Source organism: Manacus vitellinus, unplaced genomic scaffold (assembly GCF_001715985.3).
Source record: "Manacus vitellinus isolate BGI_N305 unplaced genomic scaffold, ASM171598v3 ctg7180002434758_pilon, whole genome shotgun sequence".
Taxonomy (NCBI): Eukaryota; Metazoa; Chordata; class Aves; order Passeriformes; family Pipridae; genus Manacus; species Manacus vitellinus.
In genome coordinates, this window is record NW_021938696.1 from 33,875 (window position 1) to 53,046 (window position 19,172).

Here is a 19,172-nt window from a genome sequence, read left to right on the forward strand (position 1 = left end):
TGATGAGTATTCTTCCTGGATATAACTGTGATATATGTACATATATATCTTTGCTCTAGCTCTGCTATTTCGGTTTTTTTTTCTCTCTGGGAAGTAAGCTTTTTTCGCTGGGTCTCAGGGACTTGGCAGGAAGACAGGTCCAAAGCAACACAGGGCTGCAGCACAGGGCTTGCTGCCGTGCCACCTCCTGGGGTGCTGGGCGTGGGAGGACACAGGGGTCCCAGAGTGGGGCACCGTGTGGGGACACAGGGATAACTGTGGCTGCCCAGGCTGGAGAAGAGAAGGTTTTGGGGTGACCTTCCAGCCCCTTCCAGTGCCTAAAAGAGGCTCCAAGGGAGCTGGAGAGGGATTCTGGACGAGGGCCTGGAGTGACAGGACAAGAGGGAATAGCTTCACACTGGCAGAGGGCAGGGTGACATTGGCAGTGGCCCTGAAATGGGGCGAGAAGGCTCAGGCAGCAGCTTGTCCTTTAGCCAAGGCGGCTTCTCCCAGGGAAAGCCCCATCCAGGGCTCAGCTTGTCCCACAAGCCTGGGGCCAGGGGTGCTGAGGGGGGAGCGTCCCGCTGCCTGCGGGACAGCCCAGGAAGGACACGGTCAGCTCGGCACACTCAGCACCGTGCAGCTGAAGGACACCAGGGCTTTGGGCACGTTGTTGCAACTTTATTCAGCCCCAGTCCTTTAGCCAAGGCAAGCTACACCTCTGCCGGGCTCACGGCCAGCAGCAGCGCAGTGCTCGCAGGAGGCCTCTTGGTCTTTGCTGCACGAAAGGACTCCTCAGAATGGAGGCTGTCCGAGCTGCCAGGGAGCTGACAGAGATGTCCCAGTCTCTCTCCAAGGGCTGAAGCGCTGTGAGGGAAAGAAACAGAACCCAGATAAAACCCCCCATCTGCAGAGAACCTCTGGATTCCCAACAGACCGCGCTCCCCACTCACCGCTCAGGATGTCAGCCTGACTCTCCGTGGTCTGCTCCCTCAGGCGCCGTGTGATGAGTCCTGGGCACAGAGCTCCATTAGCCCCTGCTCCCCAGCCTGCTCCCAGCAGCAGGGCCCCCAGTCCTACCCTCCTCCCCCTCAGTAGGGCTGAGCCCAGGAGCCCCCAGAAGCTCAGGGCAGTGGGACTGAGCAAGGCGGCCACCAAGCCCCGCTGCGTGGGCAGGGCTGGCAGAGGGAGGTAAGGCCCTGCCCAGGGTGGCCGGGGCTGGGGTAGCCCCAGGACTGCCCCTCGTTGCTGGGGCAGCAGTGGCACAGGGGCCAGGCTGCCCCAGAGGCACCGCAGGGGCTGGCACTCACCAATGAACCTGACGGCCGCCAGGCGCACGTTGGCCTGAGGGTCCTGCAGGTAGGGCAGGCTCTGGTGGATGAAGTCTTCAGCCCTGCTCCTGCTGTTCTGAAGCTGCAGAGAGAACAAGGCATGTCTCTCCAGGGCTGTCACTGGGGCAGTTGGCTGGAGCAGTGCCTCCCGCCAGCACCTCCTGGGACGGAGAGGCCTCCCCTCCTGCTGGCTACAGGGAGGGGACAGGGGCCAGCAGAAGAGCCCCTGGGGCTCTGTTCTTGAGGGCAGCAACAGGGATGCAGCTCCAGGCTCTGCCCAGCTGCAGAGCCCCCAGCCCAGACATGGGATGGGGGCAGCCCTCCCCCAGCCCGGGCCCCTCAGCTTGTCCTTACCAAGCACGCTCCAAGCTCCCACAGCCGCTCTCTCTGCAGCAGGTGCTTGAGCGTCTTCCACTTCAGCAGCTCGGCGGCAGCAAGAAGGGCTTCCCTGGAGGCCTGCAGGACAGCATGAGCTCAGGGATAGCACGGGGGCCTGGGCAAGGAGACATCTTGGCTTTGTTCCTGGGGGGATCCCACCTTTAGGAAGCTGGGACATGCCCTAGCCCAAATGTCTGGGAACCTTTTAGGGACAACCCTGGGGGACAGGCGTGGAAGCTCAAAGGCCTGGCCTCTGACACAGCCTGTGGGGATGCCCCTGCTCAGGCCATGGTGGTCACGGGCTGCTGCTGAGCCCTGCAGGAGCAGGCAGGGCAGGTGTTGCACAGGGCCGTGCCAGCTTCTCCGGCCCTGCTGGCGCTGGCTCCGCACGGACCTTCCCACGGGCTGTGCTGGGGGAGCGCTGCCCACTGCCAGCAGCCCTTGCCCCGATGCCCAGGAGCCCTGGGGGTGTCAGCTCAGCCCTCTGTGTGTCAGGGCTCAGCCTTCAAACCTGTACCTTGGCCACGCTGGGGACCTGGTCGCTCATGCGGAAGAGGAGAGGCACCAGTGCTCGCCACACCTCCTTCCTCATCCTCTTCTCATCCCTGCGGACCACCAACTGCAGCAGCTCTGTGAGCATGCGGATGGAGAGCTCTCGCAGCTCGCTGCACTCCTGGCAGGAAGCAGGAAAAGGGAGCTTTGCAAACAGCAGCTCCCTGCCCACAGTGCAGAGGGCCGTGATCATGGCTGCAGGGAGGGCAGCAGCTCCGGCCTCACATCCCAGAAGAAGCAGCACTGGGCTGCACGGCCCAGAAGCCATCCCAGGAGAGCCCAGGGGAGTGGAGCTGGCTCCAAGTGCTGCTCGCAGGGCTGGGCTGCAGGGTAGCTGTCATTGCCCAGCACCTAGTGCCCGCAGCAAAGCTGGCAGCAGTGCCTGCAGTCCCTGCATGGCAGAAGATGAGCAGAGAGGGCCCTCCTGCTGGGGGAGGAGGGCTCATGGGCACAGGCTGCTGGCCCCACCGAGAACCAGGGACTTGCTGGTGGCCAGGAGCACTGGAGCTCCTGCTGGGGCTGAAGCTGCTGCTGGGCCACTGGAGTGCAGCCCTCGTGCTGTCCCTGCTCAAGGATGGCAGGAACCCTCTCCCCAGGGAGCTGAGTGCACGCCAGCCCCACTGCTGTGGGGTCCTTTGGCTCACACCAGTGCCCTGCTGGTGCCACGGACAGGAGTCCCAGCAAGGGCACAGCTCCTTACCTTGGCACAGTCCCTGGGGCTCAGAGAACACAGCGCGGAGGTGGTCACGGCTTCCCGGTGGACTTGGTCTGCTCTGTCCTTTAGCCTGGATTCAACTAAACACCAGGGCAAACACACAAGAGTCAGGAAGGCAGAGCAGCTTTGCCAGCAAGCTCACCAAACTGCCCTGGCATCTGCTGGCAAGGGGGCAGGACAGGAGCAGTCCAGGATTTTGGGAGGGCATCAGGAACAACTTCTTGCTACAGGCACTGGAGGGACCAGCCAGGGTGGGGGATCTGCTCTTCCCCACCAGGGAAGACATGGCTTTGGGACAGGGAAGTCAAGAGGGGCTTTGGCTGTGGGACCCACAAACCAGTGGGCTGCAAGCTCCTGAAAGGAAGGGGAGGAAGGAGAGCAGCAGCAAACAGATCCTGGCCTTGAGCAGAGCACTCAGCTTCTGCAGCAAAGTGGCAGCTGGGAAGCTCTGGAAAGCAGCTGGAAGGGGCAAAGGGGGTCAGGAAGCAGATCTCTCAGGAGATGTCTGTGTGCAGAGCAATGAAGCCCAGCACTGCTCTGCCTTTTTTTACTCAGCCAGGGCAAAAAGAGCACGGAAAGCTGCACAGCTTGTCTGCTCCTCAGAGAACAGGAAAAGGATGAGATGCCCCAGCAGCTTTCCTAGGACTGGGAGCTGGATCTCCCCAGAGTAGACAAGTCCAGAAATGCCTCTTGTGACGTTGGCATGGGCCTGGATGAGGGAGGCATGAGCAGAAGGGCTGAGGGCACAAAGGTGGTGCCAAAGCCCCCCTCCCAAGAGTCTGCCCAGGGCTGGATTGCTGGAGAGTCCAGGCTTTGCAAAGCCCTGCGTCCCCATCTCTCAGAGCAGCCATGTGGGCAGCAGCCCTGGCATGGAGAGCAGCAGGGATGGGGGTATGGCCTGGCTGGAGGGGGCCTGGTCCTTACCTGCAGAGTGGAATAGTCGGACAGCACACAGGTCAGCACATCAATCCTTGCCATGGCCCTCTCCCTCACAGCCTCTCCCTTGCATCTGGTGAAGTCCAGCAGCAGCTGGGACAAGAGAAGCTGCTGGTGAGCCCTGGGAGCAGACTCCAACACCAGCAGCACAGCTCCGCTGCTGGACCCCGCTCGCCCCATCCCTCAAGGTTTCCTCTCCCCTCCAGCAAAGCCTGCAGTGGGGTGTCTGCCCCTGGATTCCTGCCCAGGTCGGGCACAAAGGCCTCAGAGCCAACCTCATGGCCAAGGAGGAGGGCAGGTGCCACCCTCTGCAGCCCCTGTGCTCCACGAGAGCCTGGGGCCAGCCCCTGCTTCCCCACAGGAGGTGGGCACCCTCCCTGCAGGGCACTCTGCCTGTTCAGCACTGCTCTGGGCACCACTCAGTCAGGAGTGGGCAAACTCTCCCCTCCAGGCTGAGGAACAGCCCTGGGACTCCCCCCTTTTTGCTTGTGCCAGACCTCCAAGATGCCCTGCAGCTCGTCACTGACTTCAGAGGCAGGAAAGCTGAGCACCATTGTCCTCAGCATGCTGTCCATGGAGTTCAGGGTCTGCAAGGAACACAGAGAGCAGTGGCAGTCATTCTGCTGTTCCTCCCAGCCCCAGGAGAGCCATCTGAATCCCCTGTGCCACAGGAGGAGGAGGAGGATGCCCACACTTCCCGGGAGAGACATGGGCATAGACAATCTGCGAGGGCAGAGCAGCCTGTGGCACGGGATGCAGCCAGGCCCACGGGAAGGGGACAGAGGCACGAGGGTGGGAAAGACCCTGCCCTGCCTGGGATCCCTGCTCCTGTGGCACGATGGGGTAGCCAGGGAGCAGGCCAGAGGGGCTGGAGGCCCCTGGAGCTCACCCAGCACTTACCTTGATGTAGAGGGCAAGGTCCCCTTTTGGCATTTCCTTCTCTGCAGGCAACCAGAAGACACTTGAGAAACACGTGCAGAGGAGGTTTTTGGCTTTGCCCTCCAGCGCTGTGTCCACCAAGCTGCAGGGAGAGGGCAGGACACTGGTTGCCCACGGGTGCTGGGAGCAGCCCCTCGACGACTCGTGCAGGTGGCATCGGACCTTTGGGCCGGGGGGGCCGTGACAGATGGGCAGGTGTTGGACAAGGGAAGAGAGGGACCCTCAATATGAGAATCAGCAAGCTTCGTTTATTGATCATTGCTAACAGCTTAATATATGCTTTATAATTAGCTCATACATATTGCAAAGGTTAAGCTCATTATTGGTTCTGCTTAAATGTTGATCTCACCTCTTACTCTCTTCCTTTGTTGACACAGGTGGCACTCAGTTGCTTTTTGTTTTGCTAATCACAATGTCCTGTTTACCAGCCAGCTAACAGGGTACAAGGGCACTGTAACCTCACTATCTAAGATGTTCCCACGGCCTAGGCAAGCCGTGTTCTATAGCCAATTCCCTACAAATACCCCTGTTTTTTTATTCTGGGCTAATAATGTTTTCTCTGTTATAGCACTTACACATTTAACAATACAAGAAAAAGCAATATGAACTATTACTAAAATTACAACAATTGTCAACAACCATCATAGGCTTTTCTTTAACAAAACTTAAAACTTATTCAGACATAGAACCAAAAATAGATTGAAGCTACAAGTCTATAGGACTAGTTGTTACTGTTACTTTCTTTGTGTGTTCTACTGTTTCACTCAGGCTCTACAGTTCTTTTGTGTACAGGCTAGGCAGTTTGTGCCAGCTGGGCAAGTCGTGGTTTTGATAAACACTTAATCTAGATTGAAATAATCTCAACATAAAACAGGTTTGAGTCCCATTACCACTTGTGTTATGTACAGACAGTGATCTCATTAAACCTAATTCTTGGGGATCTTTTGCCAGAGTAAGACCTCGAGGGTTAGTACTAAAATAGACAGTACAAGCACGACGACAATCCGGACAAGAGACAACAACTGAGCGAGCAATAGAATGAATTAAGCTAAATCGACATCTGAAGGCTTCTGTATGCTGTGCTCTCAGTTCCTCACCAGTGCCCTCCTCCTTGCTCTCAGCCCTGTCACGAAGCTCAGGCAACATGGCCGAGGTGGGTGCTGAGGCCAGGCTGAAGGACGAACTGACATGCCCCATCTGCCTGGACATTTACAGGAACCCTATGTCTCTGGGGTGTGGTCACAGCTTCTGCAAGGAGTGCATGCATACAGAAGGAACAGAAATATGCCAGCAGGGCCCTTCCCAGTGCCCACTCTGCCTTTACCCCACAGGCCCCCGTTCAGCCATGAAGACTTGCCTGACCTGCAAGGTCTCCCTGTGCCAAGCCCACCTGAGTAAGCACAGCACAAAGAACACTCAGAAAAAATTACGTCCTGGTGGGGCTCTGTGGTGCCCAGGTTTTGGCTGAGAGGAAATCCCCCAGCACAGTAAACTGCTGGAATGCTACTGTGAGACGGACAAGGTCCACACCTGCACGCTGCCCTCCGCCCCCAGCTCCCACAGTGACCACAAGACCATCAGCTTAAAGGAGGCTTTTGGCCAAGCACAGCGTGTTTTTCTCAAAACTGTAAAAGAGGTAAAAAACTATGAAACTGCACTGGATCGAAGCATAGGAAACTTGCTGGAACAATCCTCTGCAAAGGAGTTCTTTAGAGTACAAACAACGCTTGAAAATTAAGACTTGGCATAACTGGTCTACTCTGGCCTCCAGCCAGGAGGCCTGAAGATACACTATCCACAACACTGCAAATGTTCTTTGAGAAAGCACACAGGATGGCCTTGACAGCCTAAAGGCCCCCCCGCAAGGAGCTGAACAAGTAAGGCAGCAACATCGACAACTCCTGATTTAAATCCTGGAAAACACAGAAAAGCTCAAAACGACTCTCACTAACTGCCATAGCAGATGCAAATGCAATTATTTGATGGTCTAAGGACCTCACCCCGGCACAAGCCTGCATTATCTCTAGCTAGTTATGTAACTAGCAACTTCTGTATCTGTCACAAAACTTGTTTCTCTACAGCATCTTGCAGCTTTTCCACAAATTGTAAGAATGGTTCCCGGGCACCTGGATGCATAGTGGTGTATTTTGTTTCGGGCTCTGCCAACCTTGCAGTCTGCACTAATGTTTGCTGGCTTATGATTTTTACTCGCTCTAAAACTAGTGGTCTCCTGCGCAGCTTACACAGCTAAGGAACAACAGCAGTGGAAAAACTCCACCTGAGACTTAACTTGCATAAATTTCTGAAACAAGGCAGAAATAGAACACCAAATTTATGTAAGAACCTCTTATTTAACCTCAGTTCAGATCAAACAGCTAGCCGGACAGGGCTAGTCTAGAAATAACTAAAACCTCATCACTCATGGTGGGAATTTGAAGAATTCATATACCATTCAGGATAAGGAGTCACTATGGTTCAACAGAATCATGTTACACATCTCTAAAATCTTGACACCGGCAGAAGGTATTTTTAAGTTTACACAGTCACACATTCATGTAGCTTTTCTCTTTCACACAATCTTTTTCCACTCATGCATTCAGGTGATCACCTCAAACACTCTCCTCAATCACACACACATTTTCAAGTAGTCATTGGCTGTGCACTTCTTATCAGTTTCATAATTCAAAGGAAATTTATGGCATAGCCATCATCAGCAATCTGCAAATCCTGCATAACTCTCCATGTAAAAGACAAATACAGCAAGAAAGAACAGAATATTACCTTGGAAATCTTCAACCCTTCTCATAGAGCAATGATATTCTGTCATAAAGGCAATAAAACTACTTTTGCAGGGGGCAAGACTATGTCCCCTTCTGTCTCATCGTTCTGTCTCCAAATCTTCTACCTGCACCCTGCCCCTGGGGGAAACAGCCAAATTTCATGTAAGAGAAGCAAAATAGCAAGCTATAGGAAATTCTTAATAACCTTCTGTAATATCCAAAAAGCTAAGCACGGATGTTGCATTATTTCTAATCTTGCTTCAAAGGATTTTTCGTCAGTCTCCCTTTCTGTTTTTGGAGAAAACATTTGAGAATGCCACGAGCACGCTGCATGCTTAACACCTATTGCTGTAAAAACAGCAATCTTATCTGATTTATAAATTGGGATATTGTTAATTTTAAGTTGTTTTTTCTCTTTTCCCTTTTTTCCGTGTTTTACCGTCTTTGCCTCCCCCACGCCCCTCATTGCCGAAGGACGAAGGAGGGGGAGAAGGGGCTGGGCTCACCCAGAGAGATCAGAAGGAACTTAATCACAGGATTTGCTTAAGACAAAAACATAGGAGAGGGAGAGAACAGCTGCAAACAGTTTCAGAGAGGGGGTGATTGGTGTAACGGGGAAAAGGAGAAACAGCTTTCCCCCTCCCCCAGCTGCACCCCCCAAAGCTTTTGCTACCGTCATTAACTCGCGCTCTAGGAAGAGGAGCGCGCTACCAGGGAAAACAACACTCGCTGCAAAGAAGGGAAAGGGAAACGCACACCCTCCCGGGACCAAGCTGTCAGCCAGTGCGGCACACAGAGCCCCCCGCCGCCGCCGCGCCCGGGGCCGCCGTGCGTGCACGTGCACGGGCGCAACCGCTCCGAGCCGGGGGCCGCGCACCGCTCCGAGCGATATTTCACGGCCCCGGCCCTGCAGGATTCGGGAGCGTCTCCGCAGCGAATATCACTGGCCCCGGCCCTGCGGCATCCGGGAGCGCTCCGAGTGATATCACCGGCCCCGGCTCTGCGCATCCTGGAAGCGCTCCGCAGCGGGCCACGACAGGAGCGCGACCACCGTCACTGCCCGCTGCCCGCGGCCCCCCCCAGTAGACACCCGCACAGCCGCGGACAGACCCGGCGCCGCCCCGTGTTCACTCAGCACGGCGGCGCAAGCACACAGCGCCGTGAACACAGCCACAAACGCGCAGCGCAGTCCCGCAGCACAGCTCAGATGAAAAGCTGGAAATGTCTTAAGGTGGAACTCAGTCATAGTGTTCGTAAAGTTCATCTCTGGTCCATCAGCAGTACTTTCACACTGCAGCCGTCATCTCCGATCGTCCTGGATATGCACTGCCGAGATGCTAGCACCGCGTTCATGTTGGCGGGGCCGCTCGGTTGTCCCCGGCTCCGATCCGTGATTTCTTGTCCCGCTCCGGCTCTCTTCAACTCCGCTCGACTCCCTTTTTGCACGATTTCTCCGTATGATGGTATCTAGTAGCATTCTAATGTCTTCAGACTGTGCTTTAATGTCTTTTACTGTTCCAGATAACGATCGCCAAGTTGTAAGGAGGGAAGCAGCAACTTTTTCTCCCTTAGAGGCAGCAGTAAAGAGCTTATCACTAAGTTCTTTCCAAGTAGAGATAGTAAAGGTAGTTACAGTGTTCGCTGCATATCCCTGGCCCTTACATGAAAGCAGCATCTGCCGCAAAGCCAGTTCGTCTAATTTTTCTTCCTTTTTTAAGCAGGATAGATTTCCATATAGATACAACATTAGATCCCTCTTGTTCTCGGTGGCTCACCTGTCCAGGCGTTTTGTCTGGCTGGCCTGGCAGCTTCTCCACTTCTGTCATGTTACACTGAGCTCCGTCTCCGCGGCAACCTCCCACAACTTAACCTCATAATATCTCCATTCTCTTTCATCAAAAACTATATTAGGGTCCACAGAACAACTTTTAGCAACCCTCGTCGTAAGCAATCTTGGTAATTCTTTTTTCAAAGCTATACCCTTAAGTCCCTGCTTTTCTAAAAAGCACTGGAGTAATAAAAGCACCGCTTGTCTTTCCATACCTATAAATCTTCAGCGCGCTTTGCAGCTCTTTACAAGACGTCGGCGGTGTTGTCGGCCAGGACCCTCCTGTAAGGTCGCCTGGGGCACGGAGTCCAGCTCTTTCGCCTCTTGTGCTGCTGCAAGACCGACCGGTTACTGCGTCAGACCGTGGCTTCGGGGAGTGCAGATTTAACTTACCCCCTGTTCAGGTTTCGGGGACCGCCGATTCAACTTAGCCCTTGGGGCCGCAGATTTAACTTAGCCCCTGGGGCTGCGGATTTAACTTAGCCCCTGTTCAATCTTCGGGGACCGCGGGTTCCGTGCAAAACTCTGCAGGATCCTCGTTTATTGTCCCTTGCTCGGCGCCATTTGTCGGACAAGGGAAGAGAGGGACCCTCAATATGAGAATCAGCTAGCTTCGTTTATTGATCATTGCTAACAGCTTAATATATGCTTTATAATTAGCTCATACATGTTGCAAAGGTTAAGCTCATTATTGGCTCTGCTTAAATGTTGATCTCACCTCTTACTCTCTTCCTTTGTTGACACAGGTGGCACTCAGTTGCTTTTTGTTTTGCTAATCACAATGTCCTGTTTACCAGCCAGCTAACATGGTACAAGGGCACTGTAACCTCGCTATTTAAGATGTTCCCACGGCCTAGGCAAGCCGTGTTCTATAGCCAATTCCCTACAGGCAGGTACCTCAATTTCTCCAGACCCAGCATGGAAAGATGCCGAAGGTCTGTGCACAGGTGGTCCCTTGGCTCTTCTTCCAGCAGCGCCTGCAGAGCACAACCGGGATGGCACCTGCTGGCAGCTGCCAGTACCCAGGGCCTCCAGTCCCTGACCCGCCCCAGCGCTGTCCGCACAGGCTGCCCGTGCCAGGGGGCTTTGCACCCTTGGCCACATTGCCCAGAGTGCCCTCACCTTGATGTTCTCTGACAGCTGGTACATGTCACAGAACAGATCCAAGCCCTGGGTCAGGCCGTGGTTCAAGGCGCTTCAGCACAGCACGGAGATGCTCCGAAGAAATGTGGCCTTGTCTCTCTCCTCCTGCCAGCCAGGGGTCAGAGACACAAACATGGATTGTGAGTGGGCGGACACAGCCAGCGGGACCGCAGCACTGGGGGTGCAGTGCCCTGCAGGAGAAGCAGCCCTGCCCTGCCAGCACCCCTCCAGCAGCCTGGCAGCACAGCCCCTGCCAGCAGACAGCAGCACAGCCACCCTCCAGCTGGCCGCAGTTACCTTGTTGGGGCTGGTGACAAAGGCCAGGATGGAATCAACAGCTTCCTGCTCCTCCTTGTAGATGGGCAACCAGCTGGCATCTAAGGGGGGAAAGAGCAGGGAGAGCTGCAGAGGGTCCAGCGAGAGGAGGGAGCAAAGGATATCTGCCCTCCACCCAACTTTCTGCCCACTGCCTTGGCACAGCCTTCCCTTGCAGCTCCTTGCTGGAAGGTGCCCGGTAGAGGAGCTGCCATGCCCGGGAAAGCCCCAGTGCCCCGGGCTGAGGAAGGCAATGGTAGACAGGCAGGAAAGGCCCAGGCTCCCACAGCACGGCTGCCTCCTGCCAGCCCAGCTGGCCCTCGCTGCCCACAGCCCAGAGCCCCTCTGCCCTGTCCTTCTTTGGGAGAGGCTGTGCTGGGGCCACGCTCCAGCCCTGAGCAGTCCCAGCTTTCAGGCAACATCATGGCTGACCCTCGGAACCCCCGTGGGTCGGGAAAAATACACAGCTCGGGGGGGCAACCCCTACAATAAATAACTCAAGTGGCCGTTGTTTTTCTGCTTTGCTCGATCCTGGAAGTCGCTGTTGCAGCGGGCCCGTGTCTAAAGCTGCTCTTTCCAAGTCTCATAGTCCTGGTGTTCACCTACAAAAAATTGTTGAATTTAAAAAAAAGAAAAGATGTGGCAATGCTGTTCATGAAGCCTTCAGCGGCCACCAAGAGTTCTGTTCTGCAGAGGTTTCAAGTGTCTCCTAAATTCCACACTCGTGGCTTCAGGCCATGACTTGCCAGAGCAGTCCCAGAGCTGGCCACTGCCCAGAGATGCCCTGGGGCAGCTCAAGTGCCCAAGTGGGACAAGTGGCCCAGGCTGTGTGGGAGCCCTTTGGAGCAGGAGCTGGTGGGCAGGAAGGGCCCATCTGGGGAGGGTCAGGGAATCCCCCCCTGCAGCCCTGCTGCCCAGGCTGAGGAGGGTCCTCTCCAGCCCAGCAGCACATCGTGTGCCCTTGGGGGCTGGGCTGCCAGGGCTATTCCCAAGAACTGACTGGCCAAGGTGAGGAGTGTCAGAGACTGAAATGGTTCATGACTGTCCTGGGTTAAAAAGGGTTTTCCCCTGGAGTTGGAAAGTGGTTAACCCCAGGAGGTGGTATTCTTGGTGTTGACCCAATCAGCACCCCTGCAAAATTAAACATATCACAACAGGCTGGAAAAGAAGAGATTACGTAGCTGAAAGAAGAGCAGCAGTCTTGGTCTGAGACCACGAGGAGAGAGAGGGGCCAGGGAGCCCCGCTGGGGGCCAAGACCCCCCAGCCCCCCTTCTGGGGCTGTAGAAAGTCGGAACAGTGTTAAACTGGGCCGAGTACTGTGGCCAAGAGCCAAGGGAGTTTTTCTCCACTGTGAGTGGGCAGCAGGAGCGGCGGCAGAGACAGCACCGAACAGAGAGCTGTGGCTGAGAGCCAAGAAGACAGTCAGCAGGAGTGAGGTGGTACAGAGCCAAGCTGAGAGACACAGAGATGCCCGACGGAGAGACAGAGCACCAGGCTCAGCAGAGACTGTTTGGGGTGAGCCTGGCTTTATTTCTACAAACCCTTTGAGACCCCTCTTGGGAGGAGGGGGTGGACTTCCACCTGAAGGGAGTCCTGAAATGCAGCAGCAACTAGAGAGAGAGAGAGAGAGAAGCTGAGAAGCTCAGAGATGTCCTGGAGCTGGAGTAGGACAGCCAGGAGGAATGTGGAGGGGGGAAGAGGCCTTCCTGCCCCCCTTCGCCATGCTGACAGTTTGAGACGGAGCAAAGGAGCTCTGCTAGAACACTTGGGGCAAAAACTGAACTGAAAGCCCTAAACGTTCTGACTCAGGAGGAACTTGAATCCCCTGAGGAAGGGACTGTCAGGGGTGCCCAGTACCCCGTGATATGACTGTGGAGAGGTGAGCCTTGTCCCTGCTTTCGCAGTCCATGGGAGAGAGACCAGCTGGAGCTGAAGGGCCGAGGGGTGAGAGAAGACCCCTGTGTTGTAATGGAGAGAGAGAGAGATTTTCCAGTTCTGACAAATCCAGCTATGACTGCTGCCTTGAAGAGGAGAGACACTGCTGCCCTGAAAGTGGAAAGGATCTTTTCATCTTCCCTTCAGAACTTTTATCGGAGGGAAAGGAGGGATTTGATCTAATGTAAATATATTGCTTTTCCATAGGAGAGAGAGTTAAAATTGTGTATATAATGTATTATAGTATTTATTTGTGTAAGTAATAAACTGTAATATAATTCCTTTCCCCCCATACTGAGCTGTGTTTTGTCTGAAAACCCTCTCACACTGAAACAAATTGGGGGAGGGGGGGCTAGGACTTGGAAATTGGATTTTTGAGGTTCTCAAACTGCCACAATGATTTATGCATTCTGGGATTGCCAGGGCACTTTTGCACGCTGGGAAGAGGCAGCTGGACCCATCCCCCCTGCCAGTGCTGCTGAAGGTGTCAAGCCCTGAAAAGGTGAGAAGAGCCGTGTTTACCAGGCCCCTCACGGGAACTCTGCGCAGGCCCAGCAGACCTTGGAGGCTCGAGGCATGGCCCGGGACACCATCCATGGATATAATAACTCATAACTTCTTGGAGTGTGGGGGCTTCCCTCCCCCACCCCCAATGGATCAAGGCCACCACTTCAACTGACAGACATTGGAGCTGCAACTCCCAAGTTCCATCGCTGGACCCCGTGGGCGGTGACTATAGACATCTTTCCACTCTCAGCTTTGCTTTCCTTTACTCTCCCTTACCCTTATCCTGTCTTTCTTTCTCTCCCTTATGCATTTTCCCTAAAGGTTCTCTTTATGCCATATTGCTGTAGATGAGAGATATAGATGATAACACCCAAAATGGCAATATTACTGTTTACCTTTGAAACAAAAGTGTTCTAAATTAAACCCTACATATATATGTTTTCAAACATTAATTATTTAGTTTCATTTCACTCAAATCCACCCCAAGGGATTTATTAATAAGAACCTGGTTACCCCCCCCCTTTCTGGGGTGGGTGGTAACAGACCCCTTGTAGCAGGATGTTCTACCTGGAAAAGAATCTGATGGGAGAATGCAAGCACTGCAAGTTCTCTGTGGGGAGTTACTGCTGGTGCCAAGGGGTTGGTTTAGTGTTAAATTGTGCCAAACCCAGCCTCGTTCCCCAACCTTCCAATACACATGCTGCTTTTGGAAGCAGAGTTTGACAGATCAGCTGCTCACTGACCTGGGAATATGTGACTGGAGATCCATCACTGGATAAGCATAAAAGCCCAGGGCCAACTTTCCTAGAGGAGATTCTTCCACAGACTTTGTTGAAGTCTGCGGAGCTTCTCCTGTGAAGCAGGGACAGCTCTTGATGGTCACTGCCCAGAGGGCAAAAGAGAGAGCTCTGCCTTGATTTATTTCTCTCAGACCCCGCCGGGCCCTCCCCGCTTCCTGCCGGGATCGGACACCGCCGGCGGCCCCGGCCCTGCCGGGCTCCATCAGCCTGAGCAATTGCTGCCAAGGAGGGGCCGGGGGCTTCCTCTTGGCCTTCGTCTCCCTGGCGCTGGGGCTCGGCTTCTACCTGCGCCAGAAGGTGAGGGGGGTCCCAGGGGGTCGTGTGTCCCCCCAGAGCGTCTGTGCCCCCCCGGGGACCCCCCACCCCGCTGTCACCCCCTTTTCTCTCCCCACAGAGCTCCTGAGCCGGCGGCGGCCGCAGCCCCTCCCCGGGGCCTCGGGCCCAGCCTGGACCCCTCCTGTCCCTGTGAGGATTTTGGGGGGTCGTGTGTCCCCCCCTCCCCTGCTGCCACTCCTGATCCCAGGAAAGCTTCCCAGTTCTCCCCAGTCCCAGTTATTGAAGGGCAGTGCAGGAGGGGCTTGGGGGAATCCCAAGGGGTGGAGCCGAGTTTGGGGGGGGTAGAACTGGCCCCAGGATGGATCTGGAGTGGGGAATTCCCCTGTGTTCCCCCTGTGTCAACCTGCTCTGGAGGGGCTTTGGGAGGGCACCTGCCCCTCAATAAAGCACCCCGTTCACCTCAAAAGGTGCTGGGAACTCCCCAAAACCTCCACATAGCCCCCCAGTAATGCTCAAACCCACTCAAAGCCCACCCAGGACTCCACCCAACCCCTTCTCTGGGGGGACTTCTCTGGGCACTGGTGGTGCTGGGAGCCCCCCCGGCTCCGGGCGAGCAGTTCTCGGGTGAGCGGGGGGTGGGAAGGGGATGGTCAGTGGGAAAAGGGGGGTCAGAGGGGACAAAAGGGGTGGTGGGACCCCAAACTGAGCATGAGAGGGCTGGGGAATTAGAGGGATGATATGGAAGTGGTGAGAGAGGGGGGAAAAAGTAGGGGTTAGGACCCCTAAACTGATCAAAGGGGGGGCTGAGGATGAGGGGACCATGAAAAGGTGGAAGGAACAGGGAGAAGTGTGGAAAAGGGGGGGTGGTCTGGTGGGTCCAACAGTCCCATGGAGGTCTTTGGGCACAAGGGGGTTTGCAAAAGGGGGCTAGCCCCCCTGACCTCCCAACTTACTGTGGGGTGCTGGGGGCTGCTGGATCCAATCTCAGCCTTGCTTTATGACAACAGTTGCAGTTTAGAAAAATTACAGAGGTGGGACTGAACACTTTTGTTTCCCAGGTTTTAATGATGGCAAATCAGATCTATTGATAGAAATGAATTATTTAGGATTACAAATGATCAGACCACAGATTTTTAGAAGAATTATTTACTGCACAATAGAAACACTAAAACTACCAGGAGTACAGGATAAGATAGGACAGTGCTCTATAGTAAAGCAATTGTTGAAGCAATTCTACTAAAGCTGGCACAAAAGCAATGATTATTAATTAGAGATGGATGGAACTCCCCCAGACCAACGCTCGGGGGGAGATCTCTGCTCTCAACCTCCAGGAGGGACCTTGGGAGGTCCCCAGCCAAGGCAGGAATCTCGACACACCCCCCAGGAAGGGTTCGGTTGGAAGAATGTGCCCCTGTGAAATGGGACTGGCCCTTTGTGGTGGAAAGGGATGGAGTGACAGTTACTGGACTCCAGGGGTTGCCTCCCCATCAGGGGCTTCATTCAGGGTGGAAGCAGCGACCGAAGCTCTTCCCATAGTCGGGGCTTCCCTTACCGGTGGGTCCGTTGGTGTGAGGTCAAGGCAGAGTTCTGGGTGAAGCTCTTCCCACACTCCCCACACTTGTAGGGCCTCTCCCCGGTGTGGATGCGCCGGTGGGTGATGAGGCTGGAGTTCATGTTGAAGCCCTTCCCGCAGTCGGTGCAGCGGAAGGGCCTCTCATCCGTGTGTGTCCGCTGGTGCTGGATGACATGTGAGCTGCGTTTAAACCTCTTCCCACACTCCCCACACTTGTAGGGCCTCTCTCCAGTGTGGATGCGCCGGTGGGTGACAAGGGTGGAGTTCCGGTTGAAGCCCTTCCCGCAGTCAGTGCAGTGGAAGGCCCACTCCCCTGTGTGTGTCGGTTTGTGCTTCAGGAGATCTGAGCTGGTCTGAAACCTCTTCCCACATTCCAAGCACTTGTAGGGCCGTTCCCCGGTGTGGATGAGCTGGTGGGTGTGGAGGCTGGAGCTGATCCTGAAGCTTTCCCCACACTCAACACACTTGTAGGGCCGTTCCCCGGTGTGAATGCGACGGTGCACATGGAGGTTAGAGCTGTCATTGAAGCTCTTCCCACACTCTCCACACGTGTGGGGCCGTTCCCCAGTGTGCATGCGCTGGTGGGTGAAGAGGTGGGATTTTCGCCTGAAGCTCTTCCCACATTCCCCACACGTGTGGGGCCGTTCCATGGTGTGGATACGCTGGTGTCGGATCAGGTTGGAGTTGTCAGTGAAGCTCTTCCCACATTCCCCACACCTGTAGGGCCGTTCCCCAGTGTGGATGTGCTGGTGGGTGAGGAGGTTGGTGCTGCTCCTAAAGCTCTTCCCACATTCCAAACACCTGAAGGGCTTCTCCCTGCTGGGAGGCTGCTCAGGGACCACCAGCTCAGAGCTCCCCCTCAAGCTCCGGCCGCCTTCCCAGCACAGGCTGGCTCTTTCCTCCTCAGAGCACCCTGGGCTGGCTTTGGAGCCCCTCCTGCGGGGGGATCTCCGGCCCTTTTCCTCCCCGCTGCCTTCCTGCGCCGGGGAGCCCTTCAAAACGGCCTCTCCCACCAGGGTCTCACGGGGGGATTTGTCCTCCGGGCTCTCCGTCCTCAGCTCGGGGCCTGGGGCAGGAAGCAAGAAGGACAGGCAGGGGATTTGCCTCCGGCCCACAGGGAAGGCCAAGGACATCCCCCCAACTCCGGCCCCGGCAGGACGGCGGCGCCAGCGGGGTTGTCCTGCAGCCGGGGCCATGCTGGGCTGACAGAGCCAGCACAACACCCGCCCAAAGGGACACTGACTTCCTCCTCACCTGCCTGGGGGGCCCAAGGCATCTTCCTCTTCCTCGCAGCCTCCTCCTCCATCCGCCCAAGCTTTGGGAAGGACAAATCCTGATGGGGGGGAAAACAAGGGCTGAGCTCGTTGGCTTGGGGGTTCCTCCTGCCCAAGTCCATCTCTAGAACTCACTGGGCATCCTGTGACCATAAAAACCTCCAAAACACCAAGATTTAGCCCAGAAAAACCCAAATCATCGAGATTCAGGCAAAAGCCTATAAGAAAGAGTGAGAAGACTCCTGCCCCCCCAAACTGAAAAAAGTTGAGATTCACCTAAAAAATACTCTAAAATATGAAGATGAGCCCAAAAAAATTCTCCTAAGATTTCCCCTTCTCTGGTTTCCCCCCTTTAGGGTTCAGAGAGTCTCTCCTGTCTAGGATGCTGGGGGTTCTACCTAGAGATGCTGGGAGTGTTGGGGGTCCCAAGGCTCCCTTCTCCTCTGATTCTCGCCTTCGGGATACTGCATTCCCAGAAATTCCCCCTCTCCAGGTTCTCCACTTTGTTGTCCTAGGGGATCCCAGGGGTCCCCACTGTCCAGGTTTCCCCTTCTCCGTGCCCCCCCTCACCAGGCTCTCAGGGGCCCTCTGAGAGGGCACTGGGATGGACTCGGGGGGAACTGGGGCACACTGGGGGGCACTGGGGAGTTACCTGGGGATACCAGGACACACGGGGGGACACTGGCAGGTTACTGGGCCATACTGGGGGTTACTGGGTGCTCACTGCAGGATCACTGGGCCATACTGGGGGGCAGTGGAAGGTCACTGGGACACACTGGGTGGTCACTGAGGGGGTTACTGGGCCATACTGAGGGTAACTGGGAGGTCACTGGGATATACTGGGGGCACTGGAATCCCCTTACCCGGCTGTGGTACATCTCCCCCTCTGGATTTTGGGGGGCATCCCTAGGACCCCTCCCCTGGGGGCTGGGGGACCCCTTGAACCCCATTGCTGGGCTTTAGGGGACCCTGTAAAATCCTTTCAAAACCTCTGAAATCCCCCTTCGACCCATCAAAACCTTCTCCAGGTCCCTTCAAATCCCCTCAGAGATCTCATCCCTCCCCAGCACCCCCCAAACCCTCTCAGTGACCCGCAAAACCCACCTGGGACCCCTCAAGCCCATTCAGGGACCCCCAATCCCCCCCACGGGCCCTCCAAACCGTCTGGGACACCTTAAACCCCCCAGGGACCCCAAAACTGCCTCAAGGTCCCCGCAAAGCCTCCCAGGAACCCCAAACCTCCCCAGAGAGCCCCAAAGCCCACCTGGGACACCTCAAATCTTCTCAGAAAACAAAACCCACATCAGAGCCCCCCAAAACCCTCCAGGGACCTTCAACTTCCCCCCCGAGTCCTTTCAGGGACCCCTCAAAACGTCCCCGGGAACCCCCGAACTCCCCCGCTAAACCCCCCCGAGGCCTCCAGCCTTTCCACCCACACCCGCGCTCCCCGCAGCCCCCGAGGGGATCCCCAGACCCCGCTCTCGCCGCCCCCCCGCCAACTCACCCACGAAGTGCAGCGGCCGCAGGCGAGTCCTCCTCACTCCCGACCACGAGGCCAAAATGGCGCTCGCTCCGCGCGCCCTCCGCCTTTACAGACCCGCCCCGCAGCCAATCAGCGCGCGGACACGGCCCCTGCCCGCCCCCCGCCTGCGCGGGGCATTGTGGGAGTTGTAGTCCCTGCGGTGGGGGAGGATCGGACTTTTTTTGGGTTTTAATTTTTCTGTCTTCTTTTATTTTCTCTTTTTTCTTTCTCTCTTTTCTTTCTTTTTTCTTTCTTCTTTCTTTTCTTCCCTTTTTTCTCTCTCTTTTTTCTTTTTTCTCTTTTTTATTTGTTCTTTTTTTTCATCATTTTTTCCTATTTTTCTTTTTTTTCTCTTTTTTCTCCTTTTTATCTCTTTTCTCCCTTTTTT

At 55.5% G+C, this 19,172-nt stretch overlaps 1 protein-coding gene and 2 long non-coding RNA genes across 3 annotated transcripts in view; all 3 read right to left on the reverse strand.

Moving 5' to 3' along the window:
• Positions 1–16,717, reverse strand: part of LOC108642126 (zinc finger and SCAN domain-containing protein 2-like) — a 34,964-nt gene extending 18,247 nt beyond the window's left edge. The window contains exon 1 of the mRNA XM_029959028.1: positions 15,996–16,717. Within this exon, the coding sequence (XP_029814888.1) occupies positions 15,996–16,638 (643 nt within the window). The 5' untranslated portion in view covers positions 16,639–16,717. The remainder of the gene's footprint in view (positions 1–15,995) is intronic.
• On the reverse strand, positions 3,879–4,865 carry LOC108642151. Its single transcript, XR_003915698.1, has 3 exons — positions 4,792–4,865; positions 4,389–4,478; positions 3,879–3,984 (listed from the first exon to the last, which is right to left on the reverse strand). It is a non-coding gene; the product is annotated as an uncharacterized LOC108642151 (long non-coding RNA).
• On the reverse strand, positions 4,861–10,682 carry LOC108644031. The gene is made up of 3 exons (XR_001923094.2): positions 10,561–10,682; positions 10,336–10,415; positions 4,861–4,912 (listed from the first exon to the last, which is right to left on the reverse strand). It is a non-coding gene; the product is annotated as an uncharacterized LOC108644031 (long non-coding RNA).
• Positions 16,718–19,172: the final 2,455 nt, after the last annotated feature.